General features: G+C 40.2%; 1 protein-coding gene across 2 annotated transcripts in view; it reads left to right on the top strand.

The window, feature by feature from the left end:
• The window catches only part of OSBPL1A (oxysterol binding protein like 1A), a 146,343-nt gene that overhangs the window by 24,575 nt on the left and 100,338 nt on the right, over positions 1-21,430 (top strand). For both annotated transcript variants that reach the window (XM_057504111.1, XM_057504112.1), the window contains one exon: positions 14,521-14,677. In XM_057504111.1, coding sequence (XP_057360094.1) covers positions 14,616-14,677 — 62 coding nt within the window. In that variant the 5' untranslated portion in view covers positions 14,521-14,615. The remainder of the gene's footprint in view (positions 1-14,520; positions 14,678-21,430) is intronic.

Genomic DNA, 21,430 nt, shown 5'->3' with positions numbered 1-21,430 from the left:
CGTCATTCCTTCTAAAGGTTGCATGAAATTCCCTGACGTTATTTATCACAGTTTCCTAACCATTCTCTTGTTGATAGATATTTCGTAGCTACTCCCACCTTCCTGCTTCTCAGGCATATGTGAACACCCATCTCCACACTCCTCTTCTCTGGGAGGAGGTGGAAGAACTACAGTGTGTAGGTCAGGGCAGCAAGCGCCTTTCATCTCAAGGGCCAATGTAGACTGTCGGAGGTGCGTGCTGCTTGGTGGATTGCTGCCTTGAGAAGGATCCTGAGGCTAAGCCCAAGTGCCTGGTTAATCAGCATGCTCTGCCATGATTGTAGGAAGCTAGGGAAAGGGACCAGGGCCCTGCATATGCTCCTTCCTGCCTGAACGACCCACCTGAACTTTGTTGGGTTTGCCAGAATGTAGTGGCCTTTCTGTGGTCACAACTGTTTCCTGTTAAACGTCTTGGGAATCATTTGGTACAGTGTAGAACTACATTAAAGTTAAGAGTCAGGTGCCCTGCGTTCAAGCCTTGACCTACCTACCTAGCCACATAATTCATTGAGATGATAAAAGCCGTCATTTGGGGAGGACTTCATCTTCTCACTGCTGTCTCTGCACGTGACCTCCATTCTCCCTTCCCTCTTCCTTCCTTTTTGTTATGAAAGAAGAAAGGTCCAGCCTTAAAGCCATCCCCTCCTCATTGGTTCAGGTACCCATTTCCTTTTGCCTTCTTAAGAATTTGTTTAGTTATTGTTTCTTCCACCTCCACTTTTAATACCATGTCATTTTAAATGTTAATTTACAATCCCTGTCATTGTTTCCTGTGGCTGCTGTAACCAGTTACTGCAAGCATAGTGGCCTGAACAGTGCAGATTTATTCTCTTATTGTCTGAGGTTAGAATTCCTAAAGTTAAGGTGTTAGCAGGGCTGTGTCCCTCCTGGAGGCTGTATGAGAGAATCTGTTCCCTTGCCTTTTCCAGCTTCTAGAACCACCTTCAGTCCTTGGCTTGAGATCCCATCCTCTATCTTCAAAGCCACCAATGTGACATCTTCCAGGGTCTCCCTCTGACTCTGACCCTGACCTTCCTCCCTCCCCTTTATAAGGACGTAGGGATTACAGTGGCCCCATCCCAGTAATCCAGGGTAATCTCCCATCTCAGTGTCCTTAATTCAGTCACATCTGCAGAGGCCTCTTACCTTGTAGGGTAACATCCGCAGGTTCTGGAGATTAGGACATGGACATCTTGGGGCTGGGGGAGAGGGAGGGTTGCATTATTCTGACTACCCCAATTCCCAAATGTATATATGTCCAACCCTGACCTCTTGTTTGGAGACATATACTCCACTGGATGAATAAAGAATGAATTCTTGGTCTTCCTCCCAGACTCTCTTCATTCTGTTGCCTCACTTTAGTAAATAGTGCTTCATTCATCTCCTAAAGCCAGAAACCTGGAAACGATTTGTGACATTTATGTGTCACATCTGTGAAACCCTGATGAAGGCCTGCCCATTCTGCCTTCACAGGATACCTTAAAGCCACCTGTGTTCTATTACTGTAGTGTAGTACTTAAAAGTTGGGTGCTGGAGCTAGAAGGCTGTGGATCAGTTGTGGCTTTACTAATTCCTGTGCCCTTTGGAAAGGTACTTCACTTTTCTGTGCTTCATCTATCTATCTGCAAATGGGTCATGGTATTATTGTGAGGAAAAAATGAATACACATTTGTAGATAAAACAGTATCTGGGCATACTAAAGGGTTGACAGATGGTGGCTGTCATCCTCACCCCCATGCTGTCAGCCTCTTAACTGATCGCCCTCCTCCCAGCCCTGCCCTCTGGAAGTGCACAGCGCCTGTGGTGACGCTTTGTAGACAGTCACGTCCTCACCACGTCCCCACTTAAACTCCTTCACTGTCTTCTCCTACCGAGAGTAAATTCAGACTTCTTCCTTCATGAGCCTTCAGGGCTCTTGGCAGGACCCAAACCCTGCCTGTCTCTTCCCTCTTGTCACTTGCTGTGTCCGTGCCACGCTGGCTGTCCGCCCTTCCTCAGACGCGGAAGTGGGAGCAGGCAGGGGCAGGTGGAGTTCAGTGAGAACGAGAGAAAGTACGCAAAACTGTACTTCATGTGAAGCTTAGTTTAATTGCCAGAATAGTAGATGAAATCAAGCCCATCCTAACATTTAAAAGATGTGAAAAAAGAACTTTAAGGACACTTCTTATAAAAGTTGCTTACAACTTGTGTGGCTTCCTTTAAAAGGTTAGTTTTTTTTAAAGTCCATGTGATTTCTCATTTTCCCTTGTCCCTTGAAGTTTTTTCGGATAAGCAGAATGAGTGAGAATACACTACTACAGAGGGCGAGACAGACCAAGATGCAAGTACACAGTGTAGTAGTTTTCCTGCTTCAGGGGATCTCTTGATTATTTAAAAATGTTTTCCAGTACGCTCAGTGACTAAAGAGTGCATATAATTCCATGAAGGAAACAAGTTTTCTTTCTGACAGTTGTTTGAATTCCACTTGTAACATGATTTAGAAGGAGCTGAGTCTGACGGTGCATCACGTTTTGTCCTCATTGTGCATCTGTGTATAAGGAAGGAATGGTGGTGTCAAGTGAAATTTCTGGCATTGCCCTAAGTGAATGCTTCCTGGGAAAGGGCTAAATAGTCATTTGTATTGAAGCACAAAGATTTCCTTGAGAAATTAAAGGCTGATGAGTTCTGTGGGCAAATTCCACAGCAGTAGAAATATACACAGAGTGTAGAAATATGTAGGAGGAACCACTTCAGGGAAGAAGAAAGCCATTCTGGCTATGTGTTCCTTCCATATTTCTACGCTTCCCATCCCATTTCCTGCTCCAGCTTCTCACTCCACGTCAGCCTCTGCGAGCCTGCCTTCCTCGGCGACACGATCTATGCCATAACCTCAGGTTTGTACATTGTACAGTTTGACCCACTCTTCCTGAACCCCAGTCCCACGTTTCTGTGGCCACACCATAATCTTAGCTCCATCCTTGCACTGTCCCTCACTCCACTCATGTCCACTCTTCCCCCTTGGCAGGCTCAGGTTGCATGGGGGTGACTTACAATCCCTCCCTGTCCCCTTCCCCTGCCTTATACTCATGTGACAAAACTCCAGGCCTTGCTCCCTCACTGCCTTCATTTTTCTGCTGAGAGAGACCTTCACTGGATCGTTTTTTAATCCCTTTTTCTTGACCTTTTCCTACCAGTGCAAGGCTCGCTTTTCATCCTTGCTCTTAACCACTGTGCCCTTTGGCTGCCCAGGAGTCCTGCCACATTTCTCCTTTTACATGTTTCTTTCATACTTAGGTCACCTGAAATTTCTAATACCTTCACCTCTGTCCTGTTCCATCGGAGAACATTGCTTATGTCACTGAGAAGCTCCTCATATTTGCACTATCAAAGCCATCCCCATGGCCTGGATGTGGACACATATGTGCATATTCTGCCTTGCCTACTGTCCTGTCCTAACTGAAGCAGGTCCTTCCATGTGCGCCTGGGGCCCCACCACCTGTGTCCTGCTTAAGGACGTTAATGCCGTTCTTTCTCTCCCAGGCAGTTGTTCTTTGTCCCCACCAGCTATCTTAACCTTTAAAAATGCTGTTATCTTGTAAAAATACCTTTGACCTCACATTACTTCCTTGTCATTCTTTCTTGAACGCCCTCTTTACATATGTTCTCATATCACCCCTGGATCGCTCTTGACCAGGCCACCACTGCAGGGCATGTGACAGCCTGCTGAGCTGCCCTTGCTCGATTCTCTTCTTTTTTTACCTTTTACCAGTATGTAGGGCCTGATGACTCTCTCCTTCAGAGAACACTTTCTTTACTTGGCTTCCAGAGAACCACTCTCATTTGATTTTATTTGTCTCTTCTGCTGGGTCTCTTACATCCTTCCACTGTAGATCTTAGACTGTCTCAGGGTGCAGGCATGGAGCCTCTCTTTCTGTGCTTACTCGCTAGACCCCTTGTGTTCAGAGTGTCTGAGGATCAGTAGCATCACCATCGCTGGGAGCTTGTTGCAAATAGAGGACCTAAGGCCCCAGCTCAGACCTAATATATAAAATCTGCCTTTTCAGATCTGTAGCTGATTCACATGGACATTAAGGCTTGAGCAATGTTGTCTTCCATGACCTTAGTCTGTATTCTGATAGATCCACAATGTTATGTCCCTAGCCTTAGTCTTTACCCTGAATCCAGACTCATTTCTAACCATCCACTGGGCTTATTCACTTAAGTGTCTAATGAAACCTCCTAAATGTTTTAATGTCTAGAAAAGAACTCTTGGCTTCTACTCACAAGCCTACCCATTCTGTAGTCTTCCATATTTTGGTAGAAGGAAGATCTGTCTTATCCAGTTGCTTTGGCCAAGTCTGAGAGCCTTTGAATTATCCATCACAGGCTGTTTTATGTTTGTCTCACATTCACATTCAGTCCATCAGCAAATTCTATCAGACTTGCCTTCAAAACATAGCCGAACTTGACCACTAGTAATAATTCTGCTCTTATCCAGACCCAAGCCCCCATCATCTCACCTGGGTTATTACAGTAGCTTTCTAGCTGGTCTTTCTGCTTGCACTCTTATTTCCAACAGTATTTTAAGCACACCATTTCGAAACATGAATCAGTTCACATCTATTGTATGCATAGAACCTGCCAATACCTTGGCTTCTTGGCTAGAGTAAAAGCCAAAGTCCTAGACGGTCTGGCTCTCTGCCTCCTTTCTGAACTCTGCCGCTGTCCTCACATGCCCTCCTATCAGGCTGCCCTCAGTGCTAGTCCTTGAACTTGCCAAGCATGTTCTCCCTCACGCCTTTGCTTTTATTATTTCCTCTGCTGGGAAGTCTTAGCCCAAATATCTACAGTGCTTGCTCCCTCACTGCCTTCATTTTTCTGCTGAGAGAGACCTTCACTGGATTGTTTTTTAATCCCTTTTTCTTGACCTTCTCACATAATATTTATTGATCTCCCATATTTAGAACATAAGCTCCTCAGTGAGGGACAGACTTTGTTTAGCATACTTGATGTATTTCCCAGCCCCTAAAATAGTGCGAGGCAAAGATGTGCTCAATGAATACTTTTTGGATAACATGAGAATTGTTGGCACACAACAAGTTAATGAGTAAGTACCACCAAATGATACCTAAGGAGCGTTACAGAACTTCAGAGGGGAGGCAGCTAACTGCTTGGGAAAAGTTGGAGGAAAGCATCACAAAATACAAGACATTTGAGGGGTGTTTTGAAGAGTCAGTAAAGCATTTTCCATACAGAAAAGATGGGGGTAGAATATTCTTTATCAAATGTAAGATCAAGATGTAAATATAGAGAAAACTAGTTTTCAAAAACACCATGAAATGTGGTGTGGGGATGTAGAAGGTTCTGCCCCCTTCGGGGTCCCCATGAAATGGAGGGTGAGTGTTCTGGATCCTGAGAACTCATAATGAGATGAAACCAAAAAGGTGATTTAGTCTTGGGGTAAGATTCTGAGGAATTTGACTTTTAGCAAATGGGTAGTGGGGAGCCAAGAGAGATAATTCAGCATAGAGAGAGTATCAGATTAGTGTTTATAAAGATTCATTTTTGTAGTAAACATTGCAGAATTCTTATAATATACTTGCATTATTCTTAAAATTGGGAATTCCAAGAAAATAAGGCATGGTCCCTACACAGCTGTTGACATTCTGGTAGAATGTATGTGTTTACGGGTAAAGATTGATTTAAGGACCTAGTGTCCTAGATGAGAAATGGTAAGAGTTTGAATTTCAGTGAGGATGGGAAGTGTTGGTTCTCCTGCTTTATTGCTCTAGTGAGCGTGTATCCTTCTGACCTTTGTTCAAGGGCCATAGGCTTCCCTGGGGAAGCACAGGTGACTTCCTTGATGGACCACATTCCTGCTTACAGTCTCTCTGTTCACTGTGTGTAGTGCCATAGCATTTCCCATCATGATGATTTGGTTTTTGCCAGTTCTGCCTCTCAACCAGACATTAAATTCCTTGAGCAGCTCTGCATTCCTATCGACCAGTACAGATACTGGCATATATTAGGAGTTTTAATATTTAAGTGAGTAAACTTTTGCGATATATTTTTAAGGCCAAGTTGACTGAATTTGAGGACCAGTTGGTGTGGAAAATAATGATACCCTTAAGATTTCCATGTTTTCACTGAAAATTCCCACTTTGGCCCAAAGCATCTCAAACTCTGTATGATGGTAATGGACTTGTCATCCTGTTCTGCCCCTTTTATGTCCCCTGTCTCAGTTAATGGCATCATCATCTGTGAAAACTACCTATGTGGAAGTCATTTTTTACTCCCCTCCCTTGCAATCACCTGTATCTAGCTATCTAGTCTTTTTCACACAATTTTTCTCCTGGTATTCATAGCCACTGCCTTAGTTCAACGTACCCCTTCTTTTGACCCCACAGACTGTGAGATGGTACCTTTCCAACAGGTTTCCCTGCTTCTAGTCTTTATCCCTACCAGCCCATCTTCCACACTGCATGTTGTGAGGTGTGGGAGGCTGAAAAGTGGTCCCTCAAAGACATGTCTGCTTCTCATCCTGGGAACCTGTAACCCTTCTTTTGGAAAAAAGATCTTTGGTTACATTAAGGATTGTGAGATGAGGAGATCATCAAAGATTGTTTAGGTGGGACCTGAATGCTGTCACAGTGTCCTTGTAAGAGGAAGGCAGGGGGAGATAAGACAGAGGAGAAGGCCCTGTGAATGGAAGCAGATATTGGGTGATGTGGCCACAAGCCCAGGAACTCAGGCAGCCACCAGGGCTAGCAGATACAGGAATGTATTCTCTCCCTTGCAGCCCCCAGAGGGACGGCAGTCTTGCCAATACTTTGATTTTACTCCAGTGAAATTGAATTTGGCCTTCTGGCCTCCAGAATTATGAGGGACTAAATTTTTGTGGTCTTGAGTTACCAAGTTTGCGATGATTGTTACAATGGCCATGGGACACTGATATGTCAGTTACCTATAAAGTCTTAAAACTTATCTTACCATATTCCCTGGATGAACATCCCGCCTTTCCCTATTCCAACATGTTAAATCTAAACTCTGTGACCTGATCCAGTTTAAAGCTTCGTCTCTGGTGAGCACACCTTCTTCCTCCGGCCCCACGTCTCTAGGCCATGCCAGATATTCTTGGACACACGCCTTGTTCTTTCAGGTGGTGGGGCTGTTTGCTCTTCCCCTCATACCCATTATTCTCTTTTTCTGCCTTTAACTGTTCTTCGTCAGTGCAGCTTAAGTGTCATCTCTGCTTAGAAACTTACCCTCGTTCCCCTAAGAGTGTCCTCTTGCACTGTTCCCACAAACACTTTGTATGAGCATATGCCTACTCGTGTGTTGTCCACTAGCTTGGACTTTGCATACTTGGGAGGCACCAACCATATCTCGTTAATCTATCTAAACTGCTTCCCGGCTGACTCTTTACCTGGCGGAGGTAGTTCCTTGCTTTATTAAGTTGAAGTCACATGAAAATACTTTGCTTTAGAAATAAGTATGGGTTGTGTGACTGGTCTTAGTTCTAAAATTATTTTCTTTATAGAGTGAATGCATATGTGACCTTCTTGCAAACAATTTTAAGAATGCCAACCAGACAAATTGGGAAACTGGATTTGGAAGTCCAAAATAGATGTACATAAGATGTCCAGCAGCCCACACACTAGGGTTTGTGTAAGTGTTCGTCTTCAGTTACACAGGCAGATTTTGCAAATTGTGGAAAACAGATGTAGATTTAGTTGGTTGGGGCCAAGCTGATACATTTAAGAAACTCTGTAGTAAGCAAAACTCTAGTACTTAACTGATTTTTACCTTGCACATCATTCAGGGATGATGTGTCTGGGATGTCTCTGACTCTTGTTGGCTGATGGCAAGATTCTGTTTCAAGTTTTTGTCACTCCCTCAGTAAGTTACTGTAGCAGTCTGTTGGCAGTCTTTTCTCGACTTAAAATATGAAAAACCTCGTGTAGGTTGTTTGTTTTTTTTTCTTTGTGTTCTTTACATTTACTATGTTTTTTTGAGTTTATGCAGTTGTACCTTAAAGCTAAATAAAAGTTTGGCACTGATATTTTAAGCTTGAGTTGCTTTGGACATTTTTGAAACATTCCTAGTGCGTGGACGACCAACAATAAATGCATTAATTGAGTGTGTGTGTGTGTGTGTGTGTGTGTGTGTGTGTGTGTGTCTGAACATTTCTTGTTTCCTTAAATAATAGGGGAAGGGGTTATTTGGACATTATCCACAGTTCTTCCATGTCTTGCTCCTTTGTACTATTTGTTCTCAAGTTAGTTTTGAAAGGTCACATAAAAAAGTGTAAGGATAACGTAAGAATTGTTGGCATATTTGCATTGTTAACTTCATGACCTCTTCTTTTAGTCTTTAATAGGAAAAGCTCAAAGTAGTAGGGTGGAAGTAATGATCCTCTTAATTTTAAAGTTTTTTCTAAACTATTGAGGTATGACACATAAAAAGTGGTATATATTTAATGTATACAACTTGATAAGGAAAGTGTTAGTCATGTTAACCCAGTCACTGCCATTGGCTTCCATGCCATGTGGATAAGAAAGGAGATTGCGTTCAATCTGAAGTGTGTTCAAAATAATTGAAAGTCCTAATATGGGCACAGTTTTAAGGATCTAAGCCTTTGGCGATTTATCATGTTAAAACAAACTTTCTATTAATACTGTTGTTTTAATTGAGAAATTAATCAGACCAAGTTTCATCTACCTTAATTGCTTGACTGTAGGCTAGAGAATTTATCTTGTAAAATCTTCTGTCCTGTGGTTTTCTTTTGTCCTTGGCATTGAGGTGAGTGAGAGTAGGACCAGAATATAGTTCAGGTTCCCAGATGATAGATCTTTGGCTTTGGCTTGACGGGTTTTTGTTTGCTTATTTAGGTTCTGTTTGTATTTGTTTTTAGTGGTAAAATATAAGAAAATTTACCATTTTAAAATGCATAGTTCAGTGGCATTAAGTACATTCACATTGATGCACAACCATCTCCAGAACTGTTTCTTTCAGAACTTATCTTTCAAAGTGTTATTCTGACACTTTTTCTATTAAACATAATTATCAATTAAGCCATCTGAAATTCTTTTGCAATGGATGGGAATAAGCAAAGCCACAAATAAGTGCTTACTAAGTATGGCATTTTCCATCATTGCTTGGAGCTATACAAATTTTCCTAACTGCCCATCAGAAGTTCATTAAATAAGACTATTTCAAACTCCTTCACCCTGTTTTTCAGGGGTCAGTGAAGTATCCTGAAATTTCAGGAGGGCTTTACTTATTACAGAAACCCCACATTTTATAAGGGGAGAATGCAGTGGGAAATGAGAAGAATAATGAGAGGCTAATTTTGAAATATAGATGTGTATATTGTTAGAATTTCTTTTGCTGCCTTTAGAAATATGTCTGTGGAATCATCCACCAATTTTGCTTCTCTGTGGTTTTCTTTTGTCCTTGGCATTAAGGTGAGTGAGAATAGGACCAGAATATAGTTCAAGTACCCAAATGATAGATCTTTGGCTTTGGCTTGACGGGTTTTTGTTTGCTTGTTTAGATTCTGTTTTGTGTTTGTTTTTAGTGGTAAAATGTAAGAAAAGTTACCATTTTAAAATGCATAGTTCAGTGGCATTAAGTACATTCACACTGATGCACAACCATCTTCCAGAACTGTTTCATCATCCCAAACTGAAACCCTGTACCCATTACACACTAATTCCCCACCTACCCTTGTTTTTGAAGCATCACTGTTATGGCCTTATACTGTTATAAAAGCTCACTATAGCCACCATCTAGGTGGCACTAAAAGTACGCTCTTTCCAATACTTTGTTTCCCACTAAGACATTACTATATTGCCTCTTAACATTGGATGGTACATAAGGTCTGGCCTCTTAGATTACATGTTAGCAAAATTGAAACCTGAAGTTTTAAAATTGAGATTTATGATCTCGGAGGCAGTGAGAGCTATCACTGATTTATTCGTACAGGGAGACTTGAAAATTATTTCTGTGGGCAGGCTTCACCTTGATTAGTAAACCTCCACAGTAGCTATGGCCTCTTTGATATTTAGCTAAATATGTTTGAGTTTAAGTGTATCTAGAACTGTTGAGTCTCCATAAGAATCCATGCTGTACTGGATTTAGATTGATGTGACTAATACTACGAAGGGCAGAGCCTGTTAGGAAGGGCTCCTTATTGGACATGAGAATCAAAACCACACTGAGATAACACCTCATACCAGTCAGAAAGACAAGAAATAACCTGTGTTGGCAAGGGTGTGGGAAAAAAGGATCCTCGTACATTGTGGGAATGTAAATTGGTGCAGCCATATGGAAAACAGTGTGGCGGTTCCTCAAGAAATTAGAAATAGGAATATCATATAATCCAGCAAGTTTACTTCTGGGTATTTATCCAAAGAAAATGAAAACTCTAATTCAGAGAGTTATATGCACCTCTATGTTCACTGTAGCGTTATTTACAATAGCCAAGATAATGGAAGCAACCACAGTGCCTGCACCATCAGTAAGTGAATGGTTAAAGAAGATGTGGTATGTAGACACAATGGAGAATTATTCAGCCATAAAAAAGAAATCTTGCTATTTGTGACAACATGGATGGACCTAAAGGATATTACGCTATGTGAAATAAGTCAAAGACAAATACAATATGATTTCATTTATTTGTGGAATCTAAAAAACAACACAAATGAACAAAGCAAAACAGAAACAGACTCATAGGTACAGAGAATAAACTGGTGGTTGCCAGAGGGGAGGGAGGTTAGGACTTGGGTGAGATAGGTGAAGGGGATAAAGAGATACAAACTACCAGTTACAAGTCATGGGAATATGTAAAGTATAGCATAGGGAATATAGTTAATAATATTGTAATAACTCTGTATGGTGGCAGGTGGTAAATACACTCACTGTGGTGAGCATTTCATAATGTATGCAAATGTCAAAAATCACTTTGTTATATACATGAAACTAATGTATGTCAACTATACCTCAATTAAAATAAGTTATAAGATTTCAAAAAAATGGCTCCCTATTGACAACAAAGTTCAAACTATTTTACACCACATACACACACGTGCACACACACACGACCTCTCTCTGTTTAAAGTATTAGGTATAATTGACCTTTTATTCTCAAGTAGCTTGTTAGTTTTTTATCTCTTGCAGTTGTAAATCATGCAGTTGATCATTTTTCCTTCTTTGCCATTTAAGCTAGAATGCTCAGACATAAGTTTGTGATTTACCTTTAACAAGTATATGGAACCTCATGGCATGTTTGGGATACCACCTCATCCTTTGCTTCATTTTATATTCTCTCTGTCCCACTGCCTGCCTCTGAGTTTCATTTATCCTGTGCAGTTTCATGACTGACTCATAGCTCATTTCCGTGCTGTCACACCTACCGCCACTCCTTGCTGTGCCTTCCACGCCCAGCTTACTGAATGCTTCATTCCTCCATGCACTGGCTCACTTTGTTCCCTTTGCTTGGATCAGTTCCTCTGTGGTAACTTACCCCCACCCGCTAGCTCCTACTGCTTGCCACCTTACTCAGCTAGACCATCAGGCACAGTCCTTTCCAGACATGCTGTCCTTCATTCTAAAATTGACTGACACCTCCTTAGTGGCCCGCTGACCTCGTTCAGACTTCTGTTATTGCACCTAGAAAAATTTACTGAATTCAGGTGGTCACAAAACAGTCCACTTCTGCTAGACCGTGGACAGGCATCAGATCTTACAGTTCTGTGAGTCACACCATGCTTTGTATTTGAAAAAGGAGAGAGGAACAAAAAGCAGTGTCAGGTGTGGCGGATGGACCGGTAACTCAGTGAGAATTGGAAAATGACCACAGGACTTTGCCATGGATGCAGCTTATCAGAGCCCTCCATGGGAAGGGCAGGGATAGGCTGATCATATGAGAGAGGGAAGGAGGAGGGAGCAGGGTACAGAGGAGTGAGGACTGGGAGCGGTGAGGAGAGGCGAGGTGACAGGCGGACGAGGAGGGGGCAGAGAAAGGGAGCCTGGGTGTCCACTTGCCACAGAGGGCGAGGGGTGTGAACTGCTGTCTGCTGGGGTCATAGGGCGAGCACGGCGCCCCACAATGATGGCGACAGGTCTCCAGCTTGTGTTCACCAAGTTAAAATCTTGTTTGACAAAAGTTTGTCTTTGCCTCATAGAAGTTCTTAACTGCCTTACCTTTTGTCTGGTGTTTGCTGTATATCTGTGTTTTGTTAAGAATTGTCTTTTTCGGTGGACAGGTCCGTGTCTTACGACGTGTGTCTCCTAAATAGCACACACTCTAACCACACTTACTGATGTTCAGTAAATGCCTGCGGCTTCTTGCTTCTGAGCTCTCTTGTTTTCAGGACATTAAATTAATAAGTACTGATACACCTTAAGTAATACTAACCAGTGCAGGCAAAATTTTTTGTTTGACTCTAAATTCTTACTTTTTTATCATATGAAACAAATTTGAAAACGTAGAAGTGAATGAGCCACCCTAGTCCGTGTCAGGACCATCTTTGATTCAGGTTGCTCAGGCTGCTCCCTCTGAACAGCTCCTCTCTCTCCTCTGCCCGAGCACCACGTTCATTTTCTTAATATTTACACATTAGCACCACCTCTCCTGTGGAGCCTTTCCTGATATCCATTTGCCTACCCCAGAAAATGGAGCCATTCTTTGCCTCACTGTGCCCCAGACAAATCTCTCATTTTACTGCTCTTATTTGTACATATATCTGCTTCCCTGAACAAGACTAGTCTTTCATTAAGGCAAAGTAAAATTATTTTTCTTGCTCTATATTTTAGAGTCATAAAATGGTGTCCTGATTTTTTTTTGTCTTAGCATTACATTAAAAGCATCTTTTTGTTTTATTCACTTGTTTTTGTAAATATAATTTTCACAACTGCTTATTTCATCTAATGGGCAACAGTCCCTTGTTATCAGCTCTTCAGGCTGTCTTTAATTTTTTTCAATAAAAGATTAAGACTACCTGCCAAAATTGGCAGTGAAAAATGAATGCCTCTTTAAATGTATCTCTTGGAATTTTATCTCTTTGTTGTAAGTTATACGACAGAACAAAACTATGTTTTCAGAAAGTCCAGTAAAGTTGTATTTACAGCAAATAAAAATAAATACTTTACTGTCCTTGAAAGTCTGTTTGCAAGTAACATACACTGTTCAGAGGGTTCAGAGTTCAGTTGCCCAGCCTGCAGTTGTGTTTGCCCAGCAGCTGTTACTAATCCACCTAATGGGATGAGAATCTGATTCTGTGATTTGGGCTAAATTATACAACGCAGTAGAGGGACAAGAAAGCACCAGAAAATTTGATTTCCTGAATAGCTTAGCCATAATCCATACTAAGCAGATGGTCAATAAATCTATTTAAGGAAACACTCTTTGAATGTAAGAGTGTTTCTCTAGAGCTGAGCACTGTTGAGTGTACAGTAATCTGCTGATGAAGGGAGTTAGAAGTTAACTTTTTTTATTTTAATAAAAACTTAGGCACCATTGAAAGTTATCAGGGGTTGAGTAACTGCTGCTGTGAGCTTAAGTATATAGAGTGCTAAACAAGGACCCAGAAGACCTGGATTCAAATCAGCATACGGGTTGGCCGTGTAGCCCTGCCTTGCCGCCGTCAGAGCACCCTGCAAACAGTGAAAGGAGGTGAAGAATGGGAATGTGCCTGAAACCTATAATGTGTTGTACAAAATTAAGTTGTCTCATTCCCAGTCAGGTGGTTATACTCTGAATACATAACCAAATGGCAGTATGATATTTCCATCCAAAAAGTGCCTGCCTGATGATTATATTTAATACAGATACTTTGGTTTTTAGCTCTTGAGAATTTAAATAATGTAACACCAGAAGAAGTTGGTTTTTTTTTTTAATGGTACAAAATTTAATGAAAGCACATTATATTGATTATCACCTTTAAAAATGTTGCTCAAACAACATAAATTTTAGTTACATGTGGCTGTCAATACCACCCACCATTCAAACTGGAAAGTTGCCATAGGAAGAAGTATTTTAAAACTACCTTTACTATTGTGTTTACAGTATCAGATATAATTTAAACTTCCCACAAGTACAACCACTACAGCCTTTTCCTTATATGGGAACTTTAAAAACTGAATGCTTTTTTGTAAATCATGTGTAAGATGCTTTGAGAGGGAAGATAAAAATAGAAATTTGGGTAGGGGGAACCACGAATATGATTTCTTGAAGGATTTGGTAATCTTTGGAAATCTCTCTTAATGCAGATCAAATGTTTAAGTTTATATAAGCCCATATCTAGTTCATAAATCCGCCTTAGCCTTATTGCATACAGGTTCTCTGAATTCCCTCAGGAGGTGGTTAATGGATGGATTATTGAAGGACAAAGTAGGCTGCTTAAGTTTCAAAGCCTGAGGCATGAAGGGAGATATCCATTGTCACCAAGGCCCCGCACCAAAGTTCAATTCATTGACTATAAACCTGCTCTGCCACAGATTCTGAGTCCGAACATTCCCTGAGTAGATTGGAAGCAGTGACAGCACACTCCTTTGAAGAGGAAGGACAGCGTTGGGACAGTGGTGAACACAGGATGTCCGAAGGAAAAGATTGTGGCGGAGGAGATGCTCTCTCCAATGGCATCAAAAAACACAGGTAGGAAAGCCTTTAGCAGTTACCACCAGTGACTTTGTACTATAAAGTACATGGGTTCAGAAAGAAACTTCTCTTCAGTTTTTTTTTCCCCTCTGTATTGGATATTTATATACCTCTGTCTCCTAAAAGAAAGGATTTAGCCTAAAGCACTTTGTCCCTTCAGAGAAGAAACAGTGTGTAATTGTAGGGCCAAAGCACAAACCTTCATTTTAGCAGCTGTGGTTTTGGGGAACATAAATCCTTTAGTTGGTGATTTTAAAAGGCTGTTTAAATTGGTACTGGGTTCCTTTTCTCATACATTTTTTATGACTGCCTCCCATTGCTATTTTAGTTTCTAGTCATCTGATCTTCTTGCTGGTTTTATTAAGAATGGATGGGAATATTGCCTGCCTCTTGATACAGTTTAGTTACATTTAAACAAAGACTTTTGTTAAGACCCAGGGTTTGTTGAACGTATCCATTTTATACTATAACATTAGCATCTTTTTATTCCCTTGATGACTTGGTCCTAGAGATTGTCCCAAATTAATGAGATGTAACAGACACTAGAGTTCTCTGGTTTCAGCACATGTTTACAGACAGTGTGGCATACGTGCATGCTGGTATTCTAGAGTAAAATATTTTATCAAATAATCAGTGAAGGATATAACCTGTTGTCATTGTAAAAAGTGCTTTTGGGGTAAGAAGTTATTAATGGTTAATTTTTACAAGATAGTTTTTGTTTAATACTTGCAGGTTGTAAAACTCTATTTCTGCACCATGATTCTATCACAGTTTGTCCCAGATGTTCTGGAAAAAAATGTATATATCATTTTTGACTTATGTGTACTTGTCCTTATAACAGAAATGTCTCAATTACACTTATTTTGGAAAAGTCAGTGAATTATAGGTAATAAGCTAGATAAAACCAGAGTCTTCTTTTAGATTAAAAGGTGTCCTCTAAACCTGCTTATTTATGGTTATCTTTTGACAAAATTCACCACTGCAAATTATGTGGCTAGCAGTGTCTTTCCTGATTTCTTCCTCAGTTACTGTCTCCTTTGGGAGTCCAGGGCTAAGTTCTATGCAGGTTATGAAATACCTAACAGGAAGCCTGGCAGGTCTACCAATCTCTAAAGAGAAGGCAGCCTTTAACTATTTAACACAAACATCATGATAGTCTGGTGAGAACACAGGCAGATGTTCAGAGAAGCATACAGATAGTTGGCATAATTGTTAAAATATCAGAAAGAGCCACTGTGCCTTGACACTGTTGTATCCTATGGCTGGAGAGGGTTTTCTCTGCTGCTTTTTAGGGACTGGTAGCCATGTGTATCTGTGCTGATAATCCTAACAGTAGTTATTTTGACTTTGACAGAAATTTATTATACTGTATTCATATACTCTGTGTTCTGTCTTAATTAAGTCAAAAACAGAATGGTAAAGTGGAAGTAAGGGTGAATTGATCAAAAAATGAATTCAGGACAGGTCACTAAGAAAAACTCTGAAGAATTGCAACTAGATAGTAAGTAACCAGAGAAGTTAAACTGATAAAAAAGATGCAAATTATTATACCTATAAATGTAATAAGAGATTCTTCAGTTATTTAAATGAAAAGAGGACAATGTAGGAAATTATCAGCAAATATGTGGGAAAGCATAACAATTTCCTGTTTTAAAAAGTAGCTGTTAAGGGAGTTTTTTTTGCTTGTCTTGTTTTCAGTAAGTTCCTCTCTAACCAAATAAACAGAGCATATGCCTCACATAGTTTATAAGTTTTATTTTAGAGTGGAAGATGGTGGAGTATTCACTGTTATAAAATCTCTTGTGCCTGCATCCTAAATTGCATTACAAGTAATCAGTTTATAATAGCTAATTATTATATTGAATAATTTGACTGAATAGTAATTTTAGTGATATTTTAGAAAAGCAAATGTATGTGGCTATTAGGGGACTGATCTGAAGTGACCATGATATTTACTTGAAGTCTTCTGTTTTACCTTTAAAAGTCACATGAAATTTGTATTTGACCTTGTCATATGTTTCTACTACTTAAGTGTTGAAAAATAATTTATTCACCTCTTACTTAACTTTCCCTGCAAATCTTACATTTCCCCCTCACCCGTACCACCATGTATCCCTGGGATATGCACACTCAAACTTAGGGAAGGAGACATGGGAAGAACATGGATTATAAAACTTAAAAGAGAGAAATACATATTTTCAAATGGGAAAAGATAAGCCTTACAAATTGTAGTTCACATGGAAGGTACTAAATCATGGCTTAACTAATTTGCTGGTAAAATAAGACAAGGGTTTTCAACCCCTTTTGTTTTTTAGCTCTGGAGCCATTTGTGCAACAGAAATTTAGTGTGGAAACTGTTAAAACCTCAGCCACTTCTGAGACTGACAAGCCTTCCCACACCAGTCGTCTCCTCTCTCTCCCCAGTCTCCTGCTTCAGTGGGAGTCACTGTATCTGCTTCACGTTCTTCCCCCCAAAAAGTATTAAGGCTTTACTTGCCGCAGCATGTGCTACAGAAAGAGCAGGCCCCCCACCCCAGTGTAACACAGTAAACTGTCCCACCCTGTTCCTGCCGCTCTGTAGTGCGGCCTCGCACACGGGGTCCCTGGGAGAGTGCCCGCCGGGAGCCAGCGCTCAGTGTAGCTGCCCTGTTTTAACTGTTTATTCCCTATCAGCTCAAAGAGAGGGGTTTGCTTTGCTGTGAAGAACCTCTGCCCTCTTGTTCCCTTTTCCACCCAGTTATCATAGGGTGACAACATGGGATATGGTTTGAAAATCTCCAGGGAAACATAAGCTATATTATAGGGTACGTGTCATGCCAAGCTGATTGAGTTTATATCTATGGTAATAAAAGTTTACATACAGGTTGTTAGTCCATCCCATGTGATAATTACCACCAAAGTAATTCTTCCATTTATCAAGTTGGGTAACTTAAATCATCTCTTAAATAAGAGTTTGGACTAAGTAAACTGTGACTTCTCACTCTGAAAATCCTGTAAGTGCACACTGAAATCTTGAAAATTGGTTTTCAACAGACTGAAATTTTAGAGAACTTATACATTGTCTGTTAATAATATTAGGCCTGGGGAAAAATTATATTATGTTTTTTATTCATTCTGAATTACCGATATGCCATGTACTCTTATCAGCCAGTGATCTTCACTTAGTGTTGTGCATGTCATTGGGCTTTCTGGTTCTAGAGAAGTATCACCAGAAACAATTGGGGTTTTCTTAAAGACCTAGAACCAGGAATACAGCAGAGCTAGAGAATACACAAAATAAGCGCTCCATTTCAGTGACACTTTCGGCCCCCTGAAAATACACTGAGTTGCCTTATGGAAAATTAGCCTGCATGCACCATGCTGTAGTCAGATTTATATTTACAGGGATTCTCCTTGGCTGAGTTCTATAGGATCACTTCTCTACTCTTGGACCTAATTTATTAAATTTATTCTGAGGGATAATCTTTCAACTTGCAGGAGTTTGACCAAAGTTGTTATATTTTGTAAAGATACTGATATTTATTTCATAATGTCACTGAATATGGTATAAAATATATTAATGTAGAACAGGTTAGTCAGAATCTGAAATAGTGAATCAATGTTTCGATCCTATAAATGTTATTCATTATATTAATAGCATTAGTAGATTAAAGGAGAAAGCCATATGATCATACTAATAAAGAAAACAGTCAATAAAATTAAACAGTCATTTGGGAGTAATAAATATCTTAGCAAACCACAAACAGAAGAGAACTTCTTTAATCTAATTAAAAGTTTCAATAAATAAATTATTTGATAATGAGACATTAAAACAGTTCTAACAAGGAATAAAATAAGGATGCCTGCTATCATCTTTTGCATTCAGCATTATTTGGAGGGTTGTAGCCAGAGACATAACATACTCACAAAATTTAGAAATAAACCTTAAGTTTCTATAGAAAAATTATTAGAATTAATAAGAAAGTTTGACAAGGTTGCTTTTATACAAAGTCAATTATTGTATTTCTGTGCACCATCAACGGACAGAAACTGCAGTTAAAACTGGGGTGAGGGTGGGGAAAGTAAGTAGAAGAAAGTCACAAACCTAGGAATAAATCTTAGCAAAGAAATGTAAAATAATAAAACTAAGTGAAAGACATAAGACGTACTGAGGAAAATTCATTATCATAAAGATGTTTTTGCCAAATTGATCTGTAGTCTCGATATAATTTTAGTTAAAGTTGCAACATCCTTAGAAGTTGAAAAATTGGTTCTGAAATATATATTTAAGCACAGAGGGCTTTGAAGAGCCAGGATATTGCTCAAGAACCAGATTGGGGGAAAGCAAGGCCTTTGCCCTACTAAATGTCAAGATGAATAACAAATCTTTAGTGCAGAATTGTTCTAGAGGCAGACTGACCTGTAGAATGGAAGTAAAGGGTCCAAAGACCCACATATATAAGGACTCCTGGTGTATGCAGTAGAGCTCACATAGCACATCAGTGAGGGGAAGAAGAGGTGGTTAGATAGATGGTGCTGGGATAGTCATTTAACATGGGTTGGAGGAGGAAGTGGATGCCTGTTTCATATACATGAGTATAAATTCTAGATGACTCAAACACTTCACACATTTGAAAGGCAAAACTTAAAAACTTTTAAAAGGGAATATAAAACATTTTTGTAATTTTGAAATAGAAATACAATTATATTGAAAAAATGTTTAGTGGTAAATGAAAATTACTCAACTCTCTATATATTTAATCACCTTGGTCTTGAAATCTCCCTCCAGATATGGGACAGATTATGTGGTTTTAGATTTGATTGGGGCAGGGCACATGGTCAGTATAAGTCATGCCACCCAGAGGTCCTCTGGTGCCCTGGGCAGAAAAACCACCCTTGCATGTCAGGAATATTTGAGGTAACTCCTGATTGTCATGTAGTGACTAGGTGACTTAATTAGGAGTCCAGATAGTCTCTGATTTTCAGAGGTGCCTGGAGTCTTGGGCAAGAGAGCAAGAGCCCTACCCAGAATTAGCCAGGCTTGTAGTAAGGCCTACGTGCTGGAGGGAGTGGGGGTCCCAAGGGCATTTGTGTCTGTGCTTTCACTCTCCTCCCTGCCCAGGAGTACTCGAGGAAAGTAGAGGGTTTGAAAAAAATATAGTACCTCTAAAAGCTCACATGCCTCTCCTGCGAGGCCTGCCTCTTTAACAAGCTGGGCACGAGCCTGCATCAGGAGCCAGAGAGGAGCACGGAGATCAAGAAACAGAAGTTCCAGGAGGAGGAGTAGAAAGAACATGCTTGATACTCTGAGACATAGACGCAGGGGACAGCCATGCAGGCAGACTGCTGGCAGTCCTGAAACGCAGGGGGCCATGGGGACTGGGGACTGGCAAGCGGGGTGGCAGCAGCTAAAGCACCTGACAGCCAGCAGGCCACTCTGATTACATGGGACACCCTTCTGTCCTGCAGAAACACACTGGAGACTCCTTGCCCAGTAAGAGGGAGTGGTAACTCGGTAGTGGGGCCTACACATCCAGCAACAGGTTCAAATGCAAAAACCTTCTTTAGGACTAGCAAGTTGGTAGGCCATGGGGTCAGTTGGAGTATGTTAAGAAGAAGAAAAAAAAAGCAGTGTGAATCTAAATTCATGCTGATTACCTTTACAAAACCAGGTTGACTTGCCCAACTTATGCCAGGAATTACTTTAGGAAAACTATGAGACATCTTTCCATAAAATTCACCCCTCCCTGCCCTCGTTTAAAACTAGGAAGAGGAGAAGATGCTCTTTCGAAAGCAGAGGCTCAGAGGCCCACTGGCCCACCTCCTTATCCCACCCCAACCCCTAGTACACCTCTTTTGGATGTGAGCTCTTTAACGGTTAAAAGAACACAAAATCTTTCCAGTACTAGCATTGTGCAAGCAAATAATGGTGAGACAGTCTTCTCAGGACCAATCTGTTCTAGATCAGTGATTTTTTTGGGCAAATGAGAGTAGTTTTTTTGGGCAGCCATAATCTCTAAAGCTATGCTTGCAAAATAACAAATAGCTAATGAATTTATGTTGTTTGCTTAGGGTGAAGAAAAATGAGTATATTATCAGGCATATAATCCCATTTTTAAATCTTTATTATGGAAATTTTCCAAAATACATTCAAATAGAGTAATTTAATGAACCCTTCATATGCATTACTCATTTTCAACATTTACCATGCAGTCAACTTTCATTTACAGATCTCTCCATCTCTCAGCCCCCTTAATTAAAAATTATATCAAATCCTAGATCCTTTGTTTCATCTTTAATTAATTCAGTATGTATCTGTTAAACATTGGGACTCTCTTATTTTCTAAAATCACAGTACCATTATCAGACCTTAAAAATAGTGTCTTAATTGTCATCAAATATTTACTTAGTATTCAAATTTTCCTGTTGGTCTTGTAAATGTCACTCAGTAATCAGATCTAAAATAGCATTTAAAAATAAAAATTCAGCAGGCCCACATATTGTGTTTGGTTTATGTCTCTTAAATATGTTTTAATGTCTAGGTGTTTTCTCTCCTTGTCCCCATCTTTTTCTCACCATTTGTGGAAGAAATCTGGACATTTGTCCTGAGGAATAATCCAGTCTAGATACTGCTGGCTGTGTTCCCATACTCTTTTACTCCTGAATTTCCTGTAAGCTGGTGGTTATATATAGAGGCTCAACCAGATTTAGGTTTGAGTTGTTTGGCACAAAATACTTCACAGGAACACATAAAATAGGTGTACCTCCTAT

This window comes from Manis pentadactyla, chromosome 6, assembly GCF_030020395.1.
Source record: "Manis pentadactyla isolate mManPen7 chromosome 6, mManPen7.hap1, whole genome shotgun sequence".
Lineage (NCBI taxonomy): Eukaryota > Metazoa > Chordata > Mammalia > Pholidota > Manidae > Manis > Manis pentadactyla.
This window is presented reverse-complemented; position numbering and strand designations above follow the sequence as displayed.